Raw genomic sequence first — 17619 nt, 5'->3', positions numbered from 1 at the left:
GGTCCATCTAGCTCTTATTGTCTACAATGACTGGTCTCCAGGGTTTCAGATAGGAGTCTTACCCAGTCCTGCCCAGAAATGGCATGGATTAGGCCTAGGACTGGATTGGGATGGTTTCTCAAAAAGAATATTGGAAATTGTAGTATGGTGAGGATGCAGAAGATCAGCTGCAATGGGCAAACTGACTTTCAAGGAAGCTTGTCCACCACTACTGATCTATTTTCTTAAGCAACTCCTGGGAAGCTGTCAGAGAACTGTGGGCTGCTCTAGGACGCAGCTTGAAAACCATTGCCCCAACTGATTAAATAAAGCAATTGAGCCAGGCTAAGCACACACTTTCTCTGAAGTTTAATGAATGGGAACTGCAAACATAACTCACAGCCAACAGTCCACAGGCTTTGGATTCTGCCAGTGCATCAAAGGTCAACAAGCATCTTGTAGCAAGACAATGTGGTCCTTGTGAGGAGGTGAAGATCAGCATTGTTTGTTGGTTATACAAGGTTTGTCCAAAGAAGGGGAAGGAGAGAGAAAACATCAGTCTCCGGAGAGAATGTTCAGGTAGCTGGTGCTCAGTGATGTCCTGTCCTCTGGAACAGCTGTTCACCCAAGGATTATGCCCAGCTCTACATGACAACAGATAATGGCTCTGCTCATGTGACTCCCAAGGGACAAGAAGAGCTTATGGCTCACAGTTGAGACATGATCCCTGGAATCATAAAGACAGAACTATCTGCAGCATTTTTGGGAAAGAAGACTCAGGTCTCCAGCTATTCAACAGAAAGCCAAGAGAACCACACTCCTCCACAGGAGGGCTCTGCTTGCTTTTCCTAGGAAACCCAGCTAGCTCATTAAAGCAGTGTTGCCCCAACATCTGATAAGAGAAACATTTTTCCCTATTAAAATTGGAGGTTCCCTGCACCCTTAACCCCATAAAGGGTTCCTTTTAAAGGAGGGGGCAAGTATTGCCCATTGGTAGAAGAGAACCCCTCTCTCCTTGTGTCTCTGCACAAGTCAGTGCTCGTTAGGAGGGAGGAAGCCCTGAATGCCTACTCATGCAGAGGTACACCAGGTAAGTCATCCCTGTTGTCATGCATTGGTGGGAGGGGTACTGAATGCTCTGAACACACCCTGATAAAGAAGAGCTGAAGGCTTGCTGTTGCTGTGCTTTTCCTCCAAGAAACTCAGGCTATTGGGCATAGTCATCACCACTGCATCTACTCACAACAAGGTAGGTTAGACAGGGAGAAAATGCAGTCCACTCAAGGTCACTGATTGAGCTTCATGGCCAAGGGAGGGGTTTAAACCTCTCTTTCACACACACCCAAGTAAATTATAATGGAGAGGAGAGAAGGTAAGACTAAGCTCATGAATGCACTGTGGGTGAACACTTTGGGCTCAGAAAAGGCCTTAACATCTCACTTCACACTAGCAAGTGTATCATGGATATCAGTGGTGCCTCGACAAACACATCTGGGAATCAGCTTTTTAAGCTCTCTGCACACAGCAGGGGTGAGGAAAATTTATTCAGACTGGGGGCCACATTCTCCTGCCAGAGGCCACATACAAGTGACAGACAAGGCCACAGGCAAGAGTGGGCAGAGCAATTAATAAAAAGTTTGCAGTAGGCTACTTTCAGCACGCATTCAAACTTCTGCTTCTCTATCCTCCACAAAAGCAATCAACGTAGGAACAAAGGAAGCTACAAGGGACTGAGTCAGACCATTGGCCCATCGAGCTCTACTCTGACTGCCTTCTTCTCTCCAGGATTTCAGAGAAGTGTGTCTCCTAGCCCTCCCTGGAGATGCCAGGGATTGAACTTGGGTCTAATAATAAATAATAATAATAATAATAATAATAATTATTATTATTATTATTATTATTATTATTTATTTATTTATACTCCGCCCATCTGGCTGGGTTTCCCCAGCCACACTGAGTGGCTTCCAACAAAATATTAAAATACAATAGACCATCAAACACTAAAAGCTTCCCTAAACAAGGCTGCCTTCAAATGTCTTCTAAAAGTCTGGTAGTTGATTTTCTCTTCGAAATAATAATAATAATAATAATAATAATAATAATAATAATAATAATAATAATAATACCACACCCATCTGACTGGGTTTCCCCAGCCACTCTGGGCGGCTCCCAACAGAATATTATTAATAATAATAATAAAGATGATAAAAGATCAACACGGCTGCCATCAGATGTCTTCTAAAAGTCAGATAGTTATTTATTTCCTTGACATTTGATGGGAGGGCGTTCCACAGAGCTGGCACCACTACCAAGAAGGCCCTCTGCCTGGTTCCCTGTAACCTCACTTCTTGCAGTGAGAAAACCACCAGAAGGCCCTTGGAGCTGGACTTCAGTGTCCAGGCTGAACGATGGGTGGAGACACTTCTTCGGGTATACTGGGCTGAGACCATTCAGGGCCTTAAAGGTCAGGACCAACACTTTGAATTGTGCTCGGAAATGTACGGTACTTTCTCCATACAAAGCAGATGCTCTAACACTGAGCTATAGCTCCTCCATCAGGAGGAATACAGGGCACTTGTGAATCTACCCTGTCTTCTATTCTGCCCTGTGTGTGCTGGCAAAAATAAATAAATAAAAGTCTAGTGATTCGTCAGTCCTCCTCCACCTTAGACAGACACGAGGCATCATCTCTGAGAAAGCTTCTGAGTTCTCACTAAGTAACACTATCCCAGCCCACACCTCTCTTTCTCAGACTCTCCCACTCCCTCCGGTTGCCCCTGACCTTGGTTCTCTTTTGCAGCACACAATAGCATACAGCACTTGCTTCGCCCCCGACAAAAATGACGGTTTTGCGATCGAGGAGGAGAGAGCAGAAGGAGAAGAGGAGAGGACGAGAAACGGGGGGGGGGGGGGAGAGAGAGAGAAAAGGAAAAATCCATCCAAAGCAGAACGTTAATTAATTGAGGCTTTTGTTCAATTTCTCAACAAGCATTTAAACGAGCAGACTGAGTTACACCGAGGATGATCATATCACACCGAGGCAACGGATGGTGCAGAGCAGCCAAATTTGGAAGGTAGCAGCAGGCTGGGGTTCTTTGCTTCAAGGGGGAAGCGCCTGGGCTTTTGCCAGTACCACCCCACCTTGGGGCCTCAGGCTGGTGTCGCCATTCCAGTAGACACATCTGCAAGCAGCCATCAGAGGCACAACACAAACTGATGTTGTCACAGGGATGTGATGGGGCAGTGCTTATGGTACAGCAGGGCTGGGGGTCTGCAGACAGTAGAAGCTGGTCCATTTGGACAGACGGGGAGCTGCCCCACCATTCTCAGGCTTGAGAATGACTTTATAGAACCCAGCAGGGAGAAGGATAGGGATAAAATTAGAAATAGTTGGTTCCTCCCAGGGCTTTTTTCAGCTGGAACTCACCAGAATTCAGTTCTGGCACCTCACCAGCTGCAAAGGGCACCAGCCACCACTGTCTGAAGCCCTCTAGATGCTGTTGGTTCCAATTCCCATCAGCTCCTTCTCCTTCAAGAATGGCCAATGGTCATGGATGATGGGCAAGCCCAACAACTTCTGGAGGGTCACAGGCTCTTCAGCCTTGGTTTTACCATAACCACTTCCCAGTTGTATTGCCACCATTCTGCAGGCAGAAAGACAAGCAAAAGCAATGAAAACCCATTGCAACAAGCCAGCATGGCCATCGGATGCATCAGTTTTTGGCCAAGGTTCGACCAACACAATTAAATAAAGTCCTGGTTATGTTCTGGCCAGATTCAAATCTATATGCTTCCCAGATGCAGGAAGAAGCATGAGAACAAAGATGAGGGTCTCAGGAGAACAGCTCTTTTGAAAAGAACCTCTCATAACCAGCCCATTGATGACAGAAGAGAGACCAGTCAAGGTCATCAGTTGATCCTTTTGCAATATACCAGGTGGAACAAGATGGAAACAGAAGGGCCACAGCAAAATGAGGAGTGCTCTGATGGTGTTTCCTGCTTGGCAGGGGGTTGGACTCGATGGCCCTTGTGGTCTCTTCCAACTCTATGATTCTATGATTCTATGAAAATGCTAGAGCACAGGCTCTACATACAAAATATTTCAGGTTTAGTCCCCGGATAGGACTGGGGAGGACTCCTGGTCTGAAACCCTGGAAAGTCACTGCCAGTTAGTGCAGAGAATGTCAAGCTGGACAGATTCATGATCTCACTTGGTACAAGAACGCTTCCTATGCTCCTAACTGGGTGACTGATTAACTGACCAGAAAGGTTCTTGCCCACTTCATCCTACTCACATGCCAATGTTTTTCAACAACCTGTTACTCCATCTCCATTAACTTGCCCAATAATTCAAGGGAGGAGCTAAAGGAACTTCCATGAGATGTTGTTTAATCAGAAACTGTAATGGCAAACCACAAAATTCAGGAAGTACCTCTAAGAAGGAGGTACCAGCTGATGAGTGGGAACAGGGTGGAGCTACCATTGGAGCTTTGGCACAACTGGGATAGTGGTTAAAGTATTGGGCTAGAACTTGGGCAATCAGGGCCCAAAACCCATTCAGCCATGAAGCTCACTAGATTATCTTGGGCCAGCCGCTATCTCTCAGTCTACCCTTCCTCTCAGAGATATTTTTAGAATAAAATAAAAAAGGGGAGAAGCATATGTGCCACCTTGAGCTCTGTGGATAGGAAATGAATGGATGGATGGATATAGAATGATTAAGGTGCTTCTACTTGCAACAATCAAGCTACTCCATCTGAACTGAAGGCAATCAACTTGAGGGATCAGTGCAGTGTTGATTGTGATTGTTTACTGCATATTTACATGTATATCCACCTTCCCTCCAAGGAGGATGTCCCTTTTATGTCTTCATAACCTCCCTGTGAAGTAGTTTAGGTTGAGAGAAGATGGTTGGTCCATGGTTACTCAATGAGCTTCACAGCTGAGTCCATCCAGTCTTCATCTGACACTTTAACCACTGGGTTGGAAGAACAGATGAGCAGGAAGCCAATAATGTATGGGTGCCCAATCTTACCTCTACCACAAACTCTTTAGGTGACCTCAGGCAAGCTGCTTTATATAGGCTACATCACCACCTGCTTCCAATAACCCCCTAGGGAGTTAATGCTGAACTTCCTGCACAGGGGTTGTTGTAAAGTTTACAAGCTAATGTATGCTTTGCAATTTGAACACTTCTAAAGTGCCATATAAATGCTATTATGAGGTCTGGCAGGCTGATTCAGCACTATTGATGACTCACAAACCCTTTGCACTCAGCATCAGGACACATGCTTGAAACGTAGAAGGCATCTCCAGTTTAAAACTTCTGCCTCAGATCTTGGAGAGATGCTTCCGGTCAGAGTAGATCAAAGGTAACCAATGCAGTACTCTCCAGATGGTGCTGAACTATCATCCCTGATCACTGGCCATGATGGCTGGGGCTGATGGGACTTATAGTCCAAGAGCATCTAGAAGGTGCCACATTGGTTATTCCTGGGATATGTAGCACCAAGATAGATAGAGCGGTACCAGGCTCTGTAAGGCAGCTTCTTACATATTTTTTGTGGCGTGTGTGTATTACAGGCACACATGCCATAACAATGATAACATAACTATTTGACCATAATAAAGAACATCTGATGTTTAAAACCCAATAATCAGGATGGAGGCCTCCAGGGGATGGCCCAAGGCCAGAGAGCATAGAGCTGATTTCAAAATATACGTTCTTGTGGTGAGGAGGCTCCTTCTCGCTTTTCTCTTTTGGCTATCATCATCTCCTCCCCAGTTGTTTTGAAGCCAAGCAGACTTCTGCCAAGACCTCTCCCCCCAAAAAACCATACAAGCCAAACTCAACCTAATCAAGATTAGTGAGAGAACAAACACACAGCTCCACACCACCATATCAGAAAACATTATGGTTCCACCGCTATGGCTAATATGGTATTGAGGGCACACAGTCAGGTTGCAGCCAACTCACAGACCTTGGCTTGTAGATAGGCCTGTGCATTTATGAGCACCAGCTCTTTCTTTGCTGAGGAACATTAAGAAGTTGACTTGCACCAAGTCAAACCACTGGTCAATCTGCCTCAGCACTGTCTACCACTGGTCTTCAGCTGATGGGTCAGGACCCACCACTGGCCTGATCCAAGGTGGGTCACAACAGGAGCACTACCACCATGCAAATATATGGTAAAAGATTACGTAATGGAGCCCCAAATGGAGGGAATAATGCTCTTGAGCTCAGGTCCTACTTGAAGGTTTCCCAAAGGCATCTGAGTGGCCAGTGTAAAAGCAGGATGCTGGACTAGATGGTCCATTGACCCGATCCAGCAGGGTTCTCCATGTGTTCTTATGGTTGAAGACTACTGGCCTATACTGACTGGCAATGGCCTCCCATGGTTTGAGAGAGAGGGAGCAGTCTCTCTCAGCCCTACCTGAAGAAGCCAGTGAAAGAGCCTGGGTGTTCTCATATGCATAGCATGCCCCACCACTAAGCTATGGTCCTTCCCCTTCCAGCTAGCCATCAATATCTGTCAATATCTCTCCTCCACAATAAGTCAAGTACCTTTCTCTTATTCAACCATGGGGCCTGTTTGCAGCTGCCATTAGTAGGACACTTTCTGAAGCAATCTTGCCTTAGGCAGGATAACCCCAAAGTGGTGCCAGTTTTCCCATTCCAGGCTCTTGTAAGAACCAACCAAAGATGTTTTGCTGCAGAAGGAAAAGAACATGAGGGTGCCCCCTCCTGTTCTGGGGACAGAAGCCGATCAGTGAAGGCTGATCCATTAGGGTGAACAGAGCACTGCCCTACCAACCTTAGTGAGCCCCCGCCTTCTTGCTTACCACCATTCCAGAAAGTATCACTGACTGTCAGCTCCTCCTCCTTAAGTCTCAATGTTGCACCTGCAGGCCTCATCAGAGGAGAGGATGGAGACAGCACTAGGTTTAGTGGGCTCTGCTCCACCTACTGTTGGGCTCCTGCCTTCTCTGACCCACCAGTCCCAATGGGCCCCAGCCCCCAATGGAGCTGCTTGGACTGGAAGCTGACTCTTATTTCAACACTGGTGGTGGGACTGCATCCGCCTCCACACCAGAGGCAATAGGCCAAATTATGTGGGCCAAAACAGGCCCTGTGGTAACACAGGGGAATGGCAGGGGGAGGGGTTTGTGAGGAAAACCCTCAGCACCTGCCACCCGAGGCAGTTGCTTCAGTCTGCCTAAAGGCAGCACTGGCTTCCTTCCTGAAAAGAAGGAAAAGGAAGGCTTGAGATTATTTTGAAGAGCGGCTATCATTTTGATTTTTCATTTCCCACATGAAAGCACCTACAGCCAATGAAAGTCTCCAACTATCATAATTCTCCAAAGCAAGTGACCCCCACCAAGCAACACAGTTAATGGAATTAAAAGCCCCTAATTGGGCTTAAACAGAGAGACTGTTATCTCACAATAAACCAGTTAGGCCATCTTTAATGAAGAAAGCAGGTTACTCCATTTCACAGAGGGAAGTCCAGAGCAGGCGGTTCTCACATCTCCCCATCCCTTCACCCTGTCATCTGGGCTGTGCACCGTCTTACTGGGCAAATCAGGGGGCTTAAGCATAAAACGGAAGAAAGGAAAAGGTTGATCTGTTGATCCCTTGATCTTCTCTCTGAACCCATTCATCTGCCATAACCTTGTGAGATGTTTCTTTTGTTAAAACAGTCCTCCACCCACTCAAACCATAACCTCCTTTAATAAGCAGAGGATGTGAGGGAGAGAGGGGAAAATTGATAGTCTTCCATAATTGCACATACTGTACCATAATAGACAATGCAAGGGTCAATCTAATTCTGCATCCTGTTTCCCAGAGTGGCCAACCAAGTGCCCCTTGAGCAGCCCACAAGCAAGGCCCACAAGCTCTCTTTTGTTGTTTGTCACCGGCATCTGGCACTTGGTGGTAGACTGCCCCTGAACATGAAGTTCAGCTATTGTGATTGACAGCCACAGATGATGTTGCCATCCTTACGTATTTCCTAAGCACATTTAAAGGGTTGTTCCCACACCTTTTCAAGAAAATAATTAATCTTCCTCCTTTGTCTTCTTAGCCCCAAACCATAATTTCGCAAAATATTACAACCAGGCTGTAAAACAACAACGGTGCCTTTTCCTGAGCAATTTGGAAAGGCTGAAGTTGGATCAAGGACAGATTCAATCCTCCAGTGAACCTGACAACTTCAGATCATTTCCTGACATTAAAAAAGATTCTCTCTCTCTCTTTCTCAAAACACACACACATACAACCTCTGCTCATTCTGGAGTTTGAAAGGGCCCTCCGTCTACTTTGCTAACAGCTTGATCAGCATTTTCAAAGCAGTCAAGTTATTTTCCGGATACAAAAGATTCACATAATCATATCTCCCCCAGCAGTCCAGATTATGATATAGACACGCTGGCTTAAATACACATGGAGCAAAATGCTAGAAATGGCTCTTTCGAGACATAGTTTCGTTTAGAGATTTGCGGGGGGGGGGGGGCTGGCTGGCGCTAGTTCAAAGCACCTTCAAAGTGTGTTTTCAAAAGCTAAAAGGCCAAACCACACCAAACTGAGAATACATTACTTTCTTTCACTTTTCCCCCCCTAGTATTTCCTGGAAGACTCCTCATGCAGCAGAAAAATGGGGCACATCTGGGAACGGATGGTGGTGCTATACCCAGAGTAGGTTTCTCTGCTTTCATTGGGAGAAGTTTCAGTAAAGGGAGAATAGAAAATGGGCAACAAGGGGGCAGCTACAAAGGAACATACTGGGGGCTTCAAAAACAGCCACTTGCCCAGTCGCCTCTGGTGAGTTACTGTCACCTCCAGGTGACCACAAACAGGGAAGCTTTTGCAAACCTCAAGAGAATTCCTTCTTTCCTTTTTCTCCAGCCACCCAAGTCCCTGAAGTCTTGTAACTTTTGTAGATGTATTTGCCAGATGGGGCACACAGTCTTTCCTCTGTACAGAGCCATCCCTGGAAAAGCATGCAGGGCCACTCCTGACAGCTTTAAGGACGGCCACGCCAGTTGTACGGTGCAGAAAAGATAAATAAATAAACGACGAGGTTGCCACGGCTCTCCAAATAAATGTTTGGGCCATTTCCCCAAAGCTGCACTTAGAGCACATCCTTTGGGTAAGGTGGGAGGGGGGAAGACAGAGGAGCATCCTTAAGGCACCTGTCTCCATCTTATGTCCTAGCCCTTCTATGATGTGTTGGGTACAACTGGGCTTTTAATTAACCAATAATCAACCCTCTCCCCCCCCCCCATTGCTCAGTCCTGGCCTTCGTGCCAAAGGAAAAATCATAAAGAAATCCACTTTCCTCACCCCCACACCCTAATTTGACTCCCACGGGCAACTTACTGAGGCTGCACAATAACCCTGTTTCAATTAGCATTAGGCTAATGAAACGGCTCAGAGTTTTAGCGTTGCCCAGCCCTCCCCAAAAAGGAAAAGATATATCTGCATTGTTGGAAACCAACACCATGCAGAGATCTCAGCAGATATGGCTCTTTTAAAAATAAAAATATACATACAGAATTAAAATCTAGATGGATGGAGCTTGTAGGAAGAGTGGTAAGAACGCTCCCTCTCCCCCTTACTCTCCCTCCCTCCCTTACTCACTCACTCACTCTTGCCTCTCTCAGGTCCATGGGCTTTTGACTGAGATTTAACCACCAGGATCTCCTAACAAGAATAAAGGAACTTGGATTTTTTTTTAATAAAAACAACAACAACCATCTTTGCTTTATTTTTATTTTTTAAAGAGTCACTCCACTAAGTAAGTGTGTGTGTGTGTGTGTGTGTGTGTGTATTTCCCTGGTTCCACAACCCCCACCCCAGTGACTGTGAGATCAAAACATCCACTGCAAGAGGGGGGAAAGCTACAGGAAAGCTTCTCTGGCATTAGAGTCCTTGTTTGCAACAAACAACAACAAAATATATGTCACAATGTGATCTCGAATAAGCTACTTAAGGGACAACCCTCCCTGTCTTATTTCCAAAATCTATGTGTGCATTGAAGAGAGAAAAGCTGCAGGGTCGGTGAAGCTTCTTTTTTTAAGAGAGAGAGAGAGAGAGAGAGAGAGAGAGAGAGAAGGCACAAACGAGGACACAGAAAGGAGAACTGGAGTGGAGAAAGAGGGAGAAAAAACCCATCCTATTATCATGGCAAGTCTCCCAAAGCGAGAGAGTGTGTGTTCCTCTTCGGACACAGTTAAAGCAAGCCGGAGACTGGAGGTTTCATCGTACATGATCTTCCAGACACATCTATGCACAGACACACACATAGCCAGAGGTTTCCTCTTCCTGAGGGTGCTAACAAACCCTTATTGACTTCATAGCCGTGGCAAGTCTGATCCAAACTGTTGCTTTTTTCAGCAGGAGGAGGAGGGATTTGCAGGGGCCTCCCTCCCACAGACACACACATATATTTTTTTGAAAGAGAACCGAAGGGAGATCTGCATTCAGTGAAATGCACATGCCCCGATCTTTATACACAGAGAAGGAGAGCAGTGGGAAGGGGCATCTATTCTATTCGGTACACAAGGCACCCCCATTATCCTCCCCCTTTGCAAATATCACATGCATGTACTAATACACAGCTTTGGGGAGAGAGAGAAATGGGGAGGGATTTTTTTTTTTGGGGGGGGGGGTGAAGAAACAAGACTTACATCGAAGTGATATTCCTAGAGATGTCCGTGATGTTGATGCTGGTATTCCCGTTGCTCGTGCCTGAATCTTGCCCTTCCAAAAGGGGGAAGAGGTTCCCATCGTCCGGCTTTTTGCAATTGATCTCGGTCTTATTGCAAAGGCAGTTGGCAGGGCAACCCAAGACGGAAACCAAGAAGTCTCCCCAAATGCTCCAGAGCCAGAAAACCTTCCAAAAACTACATTTGGTCGGACAAAACAAGACATCCATCTTCGATTCGCTGTGGCTTTATTTCAGAAGAATTACTGATATATACAAAATAAAAAAAATTTAAAAAAAATTAAGCCTGATGGGGATCCAAAAGAGAGAGAGAGAGAGGAGGGGGGTGGAGAGAGAAAGAAATAAGAGGGGGGAGGTTGTGGAAAGGGAGGGGGGAAAGAGGGGAGGACACAGAGGAGAGGGGGAGAGAGAGAGGTTTTAAGGGAAAGGGGGGGGCGAGGACAGGGGAGGAAGCAAAAAAAAAAAGAAGAAGACAAAATAAACCACCCTTAAGCGATCGGAGGCATGTAGAGAAAAAATCCTTCCATCGATAGACTCATGATGGGCAGGTCGGCGATGCTGGCTTATTCCCTCTACTGTAGCGGTGAGCGCTGCATCGCGGCTGGCTGGCTGGCTGGCTGGTGTGTGCGCGGTGCGGCTGGCGTTTCTCGGTGCCTTGTTGATCCACCGTAGCTCGCTCGCTCGCTGCTCTCCCAGAGACTTGTGAAGATTGCAACAGAAGAGGGGGGAAGGCAGCAGCAGCGGCAGCGAGAAGAGGAGGAGGAGGAGGAGGAGGAGGGAGAGGAGGAAAGGAAGAGAGAGAGAGAGGAGGGTGGGGGCGAAATATGATGGTGCTTAAAGTCACCAAGTCCCACCTACCGGGCAGAATTAAAATTGAAACACCTGCAAGAAAAAACGCCACGCAGAGGGAGAGGAGGAGATGGAGGGGCACGAGAAGAGGGGGGGGGGCTCCCTGCCTCCTCCTCCTCCTTCGCCGCCGCCTCCTGTCTCGTGTGTGTGTGTGTGTGTGTGTGTGTCTGTCCCCTCCAACCCGGCCAGCTAGCCCTTCCCACGCCCAGCAGTGCTGCAGAAAGATGTAATATGCGCGCAAGCGATATAGCGCGAGAGATTAATTTTCTCCTCCACCCCCACCTCCGCCGTGCAATGCCGAGGTGCAAGAGGGAACCCCCTCAGCCTTCGCGGTGGGCGACTGTTTGTTGGTTGTTGAAAGGAGGATTTCCTCGCCCGCTTCGCAATATTGCCTACTACCTCTTAGGGGAGGGGGTAGATTGGCGAGTGGGGGGAACTAGCGATCCTCTAAGGCACGTCGATCCTCGGGAACTCTGCCCGCGATGAGATCGAGGGAAGGGGCGACGATCCTGCGGGCGCCTTTTCCTGGGAAGGAGGCTCTGCTGAACTCTGGAAATCGAGGGGGGGGGCGTCTTTTACTTCGGAGGAAACACGCGCAGGAAAAGGGCTTGAGAACCACGTGGGCGCGCAGCCTGCGCTCGTGACTGCGCGGCTGACCTGTGCCACTCGCGGGTGGACTGGGCTGGCGTACAACCGAGAAAACGTTCCTGGCGAGATCTGCACGTGAGAAAAGTTCCGGGTGGGATTGCAACCGGACGGGGGAGGGGGTCCACTCTTGTTGTGGCTCTCCTCTCTCTCTCTCTCTCTCTCTCTCTCTCTCTCTCTCTCTCTCTCTCACACACACACACACACACACACAACGCGCCAATCACCTCTCTATTCCGGCAATCTGGTTTTCTGAAAAAAGCAGAATTTGCGACGAAGAGGGATACACCCCACGAGCAAACAAGTCAGAATCTGCAAACAAGAGAAGGGGAATGTTTGTCTTTTCCTGCATCCAAAAGGAATGATAATATTTGAAAAAAATAATAATAATAGTGGTGTGTTGGTGCATTTTATTTTATTTCTTCAAGTCGGATTCCCAAGCTTTAAAAGAAGAGAAATAAATGAGTCTGAAGAAAAAGAGAGAGAGAAATGAGCGAAGGACTTAAAAGGGGGAGGGGACCTGCCAGGGGGAAAGGAGAGAGGAAGGGAGACTGTTTGGGAAATTGCAAAGGGGGCGTCCGAAAGAGTAGTGGCGGGTTTTTGCAGGGATAAATAAAATAAGAGGAAAAGAATGGGGGGGCTGATTTCAGGGAGCCGAAATGGCACCGGGAGATGTGTGTGCGTGTGTAAGCAACGCTGAAGCGAATTAAGATGCAGGGTGCATTTTGGGGCAGGCGGCAACCCAAGCACATCAGAGCCCTGCTTAATTTGCTTTGCTTCTCCACTATGGCGCTTTCCTCTTCCCCCACCTCTGTGGCTTCTCCTTCCCTTCCCTCCCCCCCTTCCCCATCTCTTTTAATCGCCTCTTGTTTCTGCTCCTTTGCACACAGACACAAGAGCCACGAAGGCGGCGGAGTTTCGAGGTTTCCAGCCGCAGGACCGCGCGGGCTTACAGGTGGATCCATCTATCTCCCTCTCCGGCTTCTCGATCTCTCCCTTTCCTCCTCTCTTTTCACAATCCTGGGGAAAGAATTCCTGGATTCTTGGAGAGGGGGAGAAACATTGCGCCGGAAAAGCTTCGTTCTTCGAGCCCAGTGTTTCCCAAACTTATTGGAGCTGAGTTAACTGCTACCCCACTCCGACCGAGAACCAGGAGCACTCTTTCAGCGGAGGAAAAGAGGTTTTATTTTAGAAAGCAAAAAAGAGAGAGTGAAAATGGCCCCCTTAGGAGAGAAGCCCCCTCCTGGTATTTATGCATGAGTCATGATGCTGAACAAGATCCCTTGATCAGAAGGAGAAAGGGGGCATAAGCTCTATGTGCTTTGCATACAGAAGGGGATAGACTGAGTCCCCAGCATCTTCAGGTAGGGAGCAGAGGGCTCTGGTCTGAAACCTCAGAGAATCCTCTGCTAGTCTGTGTTGGCCAGTCTTTGCATACCTAGTGCTCTCCAGATGTTTTGATGTAGCTCTTCTTGCCCACCCACAGGCAGTGGAAGCTGGTCCATCATGCCACCAGCCAGCGCATAGTTAAACTATGCAACCAGGAGGTGGTGTTGGCCACAAACATGGGTGGCTTTCAAAGAGGATTGGGCAAATTCATGGAGGACCGCTCTAGCCATGGCTACTAGCCATAATGGCTGTGTTCTGCTGCCATAGTTGGAAGCAAGAAGGCTTCTGAATATCAGTTGCCAGAAGCTAAAGGAGAGGGGAGTGTTCTTGCACTCAAATCCTGCTTGCTTTCTTCCTGCAAGCATCTGTGAGAACAGGATGCTGGGCTGGGTGGATCATTGGCCTGATCCAGAAGGCTCTTCTTATGTCAACCAGTCCAGGGGGTGGGACTGCCTGCCAGCTGCCTCCTCCTCTGTCTCAGTATTGCACTTGTAGAACTCAGCAGGACAGAGGATGGAGATGAACATAGAAGATGTTGGATCTGCCTGTCATTGTCTCTGGCTCCATCTACTGTTGGGGCTCCCTACCTTCTGCCTTACCAGTCAGAACGAGCACCAGCCACCACTGGTAACAATTGTTAGTCCCAAACATCAGGAGGGCACCTGGCTGGTGAAGTCTGGTGCAGACAATACTGAGCTAGATGAACCAATGGTCTGACTATATAAGGCAGCTTCCTGGGAGGCAAGCTTGGAGAGGGGACTCCTGCAGAGACCCAATAGGCAGCCTCCTCTGCGATTCGTCAGTTCTCCTGCATCCCTATTTCAGGAGCGATCTGATCACACCCACCACCGAGATGTGACAGAATGACCTGCAGACTCAGCCAAGGATGATCAGAAGGCGTTGAGAAGGGCAGAGCAGTGAGTCATGCTGAGACACGAGTGGGCAGCCTCCTCCACTATTGATGGATGCTTTGGATTCAAAGTTTCCTTTCATCGTTTGAAACAGTTTGTTTCTTCTGACATAGAGTTGTGCTGCTCTAGACTGAAGGCAGTGGGGCAGGATCACTACCCAGCACACCAAGGCTCCAATCTGATATACATCTGATATATTTGCTTCTTCAATTTATTTCACACATACTATTTAAAATTAGTGCTGTGCTGAACATTTCTCCTTGTTGTTGTTGTTTTTTTTACCTTTAATGAAGGGGAATTAATGAAGAAATTGCATTTGAAAATTATCAAAAGGAAGACAAAGTTTGGGCAGATTTCTCATGGCCGGAGTGCAGGGTTTTTGAGTTGCTTACTTTACTTTACTTCTTTAGGTAGTAGAGGGGGTGTTTGTGAGGGTTCTTGCTTTTTTTCTGCAAATTGCCTCACTTGTAGTCTGCACTCTGCAGCCTTCCTGGGTGCCAGCACTTCATCAAAGCCCAACAGCTTTGACATCGTGAGATAAATTATTCCACCAAGCTTTTTCAGATCAAGAAGTCGGGAAGGCTACAGGTTGCTTCGGGAAGGCTACAGGTTGCTGGAGAAATCTCACACCAACTGAAATTCTCATATATATATATATATATATATATATATATATATATATATGAAACAATAAAAGGCTATCAAAGACACCAGTGGCAGTCAGCTTCTAAAACAACAACAAAATTAAATGCCATTAAAATTAAAAGCTAGAGAAAATCGTTTGCCAAATCCGTGCAACTCTTTTGGAGAAAATGGTAACTGGACAGTTAAACTGAAGCCTGGTCAAAGTTGAGGTCCTGTGGGTCAGGTACATTTTTGACTGAGAAGACCTGGTCTGGAATGGGTTTGTTGTTGATGATGATGTTGTTGAGGATCAGTGGATCCTAGTGAAGGCTCCAGTCTTAGCACCACTTATCTGGGAATAGCTCCATTGAATTCAATAGGACTTAGTCACACCACAACTAACTTGTTTCATTGATTTCAGTGGGACCTAAGTTCAACTAGCAGGACTCTGGATCCCACCCAAAATCTTTACCTGCTACCTTAATGTAGTATGAGATTGGTAGTCTGGCAGATGGTCAAATGCAGGGAGATCCAAAGACTTTTTAATAGTCGCAAGAATAGCTCAGTTGGTACAGCATGAGATTTTTAATCTCAGGGTTGTGAGTTTGAGCCCCACGTTGGGTGAAATATTCTTGTATTATAGTGGGTTGGACTAGATGATCCTCATGGTCCCTTCAAGCTCTACACTTCTATGATTCTAAGACACTACAAATAAGGAGGCCATTCTTCATGTTGCCACTTAGGGCAGGGCCTGAGCAAAGCCTGGTTGGGCAGGCTCTTGGGGAAATAGTGGTCCTTCAAGTATCCTGGACTCAAGATTTCTTAGATCTTGAAAGGTCAATAGCAACACTTTGAATTGTGCCCCCAAAACAAATAGGTAGTTCCTTAAGCACTGGCAACTTCCTTTGTTCTGATGCTATGTAAGCAAATAAGAGAGTGTTTTCTGAAGCAGAAATATAAGCATGCTTATGGCACTGTGGGTTAAACCACAAACCCTAGGGCTTGCTGATCAGAAGTTCAGCGGTTCGAATCCCTGTGACGGGGTGAGCTCCCATTGCTCAGTCCCAGCTCCTGCCCACCTAGCAGTTCAAAAGCACATCAAAGTGCAAGTAGATAAATAGGTACCGCTCCAGCAGGAAGGTAAACGCCATTTCCGTGCACTGCTCTGGTTCGCCAGAAGCGGCTTAGTCATGCTGGCCACATGACCCGGAAGTTGTAAGCTGGCTCCCTCAGCCAATAAAGCGAGATGAGCGCCGCAACCCCAGAGTCAGTCACGACTGGACCTAACAGTCAGGGGTCCCTTTACCTTTACCTTTATGCTTCACTGAGTTCAATGGAACTTACTCCCAAGTAAGTGTGCCTGGGCTTGCAGCCCTGGGAGGTACTCCCTTTTCTCAGTTGCCACGGGTGACTCCAAATTCTACTATTCTGGAAGAGGGGGTGGAGAATGTTCCCTCTCCACCATTAACTTCCCTTTCCCACCTCTTGTCTATTTTGGGTGGCACATAAACACCTCCTTCATTTGCAAACTTGATTTGACAACTTTGCCAGCATCTACTGTAGCTCGAGATTCCAAAACTTTAATATTTTGTCAGCAAGATGTCATGTGACAAGCCAAATGTGTTAATGTGTCACACCTTCATGTGGAAATGAGATTTCTGAATTGCAAAAGAATGTACATTTTGAAATCGGGCTTCTGAAATACCTGGGCTCTAATGGCAATGCCGGCAGAAATCCAGTGGTTGTAGCTTCCGGATCACTGCATTTCCCATCAATGGGAAAATTTGCATTTCCTGAATATCTGTCTTTTGAAGGCATAGAAGCTATTGGGGGGGGGCTACTACCCTATATCAAAATAGCATTTGGCATGCTGACTTCCACACTCTGAAACTTCTGCTCACATGTCTGCATCCTGATTGTGTCATTCCAGGACATTGTGTCTGTGTGTGGCAGCAGATATTTGGAGAAAATTCTGCATGGTGGCCTTCTTCTTCTGCAGGGGTTAGAGAAAGTTTCTGAAATTCTTTCAAGGGGGGGGATCCAGAAATTTTAGTCATATGACAACAACTCTTGGGCAAAGCATTTTAAACTTTAAAGTGCTTCTCAAAAGGGCTGTTTGATGCAGCCCCCACCCCCTCCTTGGCTGCTTCAAACAGCACTTTTGCAAAAGGCTTTAAGACAGTTCCCGTGCTGCCTTTTCAGGCTGAAACTGGAGCACAGGGACCATCATAGAGCTCTTGCATGTTTCCCTGCACTCCCCTTTTGAACTTTTAAGAACAGGAGCTTAAAGGAGGAGCAGGGCGGAGACCTGCAAAGCCATGCATTTGACAGATGGGCAACCCCACCCATTTGTTAATCATGCAATGTAATAATGACATCTTGTGACCTTGCCCACCAGTCAAATTTGGCCCACAAGGTTGATCCTGATAAGGATCTGGCCTGTGGAGCCAAAAAGGGTCCCCCTTCTGTTTTGAAAGGTCCTCTTGATGGAAGAT

General features: G+C 47.0%; 1 protein-coding gene across 3 annotated transcripts in view; it reads right to left on the bottom strand.

The window, feature by feature from the left end:
• The window catches only part of NTRK3 (neurotrophic receptor tyrosine kinase 3), a 407630-nt gene extending 395989 nt beyond the window's left edge, over positions 1-11641 (bottom strand). For 2 of the 3 annotated variants that reach the window (XM_079954238.1, XM_079954239.1), the window contains exon 1: positions 10669-11640. In XM_079954238.1, the coding sequence (XP_079810364.1) occupies positions 10669-10916 (248 nt within the window). In that variant the 5' untranslated portion in view covers positions 10917-11640. Of the gene's footprint in view, positions 1-10668 lie in introns of all 3 variants that reach the window. The other variant, XM_079954237.1, reaches the window with a different exon arrangement.
• Between the last annotated feature and the right edge of the window lie 5978 nt (positions 11642-17619).

Source organism: Podarcis cretensis (genome assembly GCF_951804945.1).
Source record: "Podarcis cretensis genome assembly, chromosome: 14".
NCBI classification, from domain to species: Eukaryota; Metazoa; Chordata; class Lepidosauria; order Squamata; family Lacertidae; genus Podarcis; species Podarcis cretensis.
The sequence above is the reverse complement of the archived record's forward strand: the minus strand, read 5'-3'. Positions and strand labels throughout refer to the sequence as shown.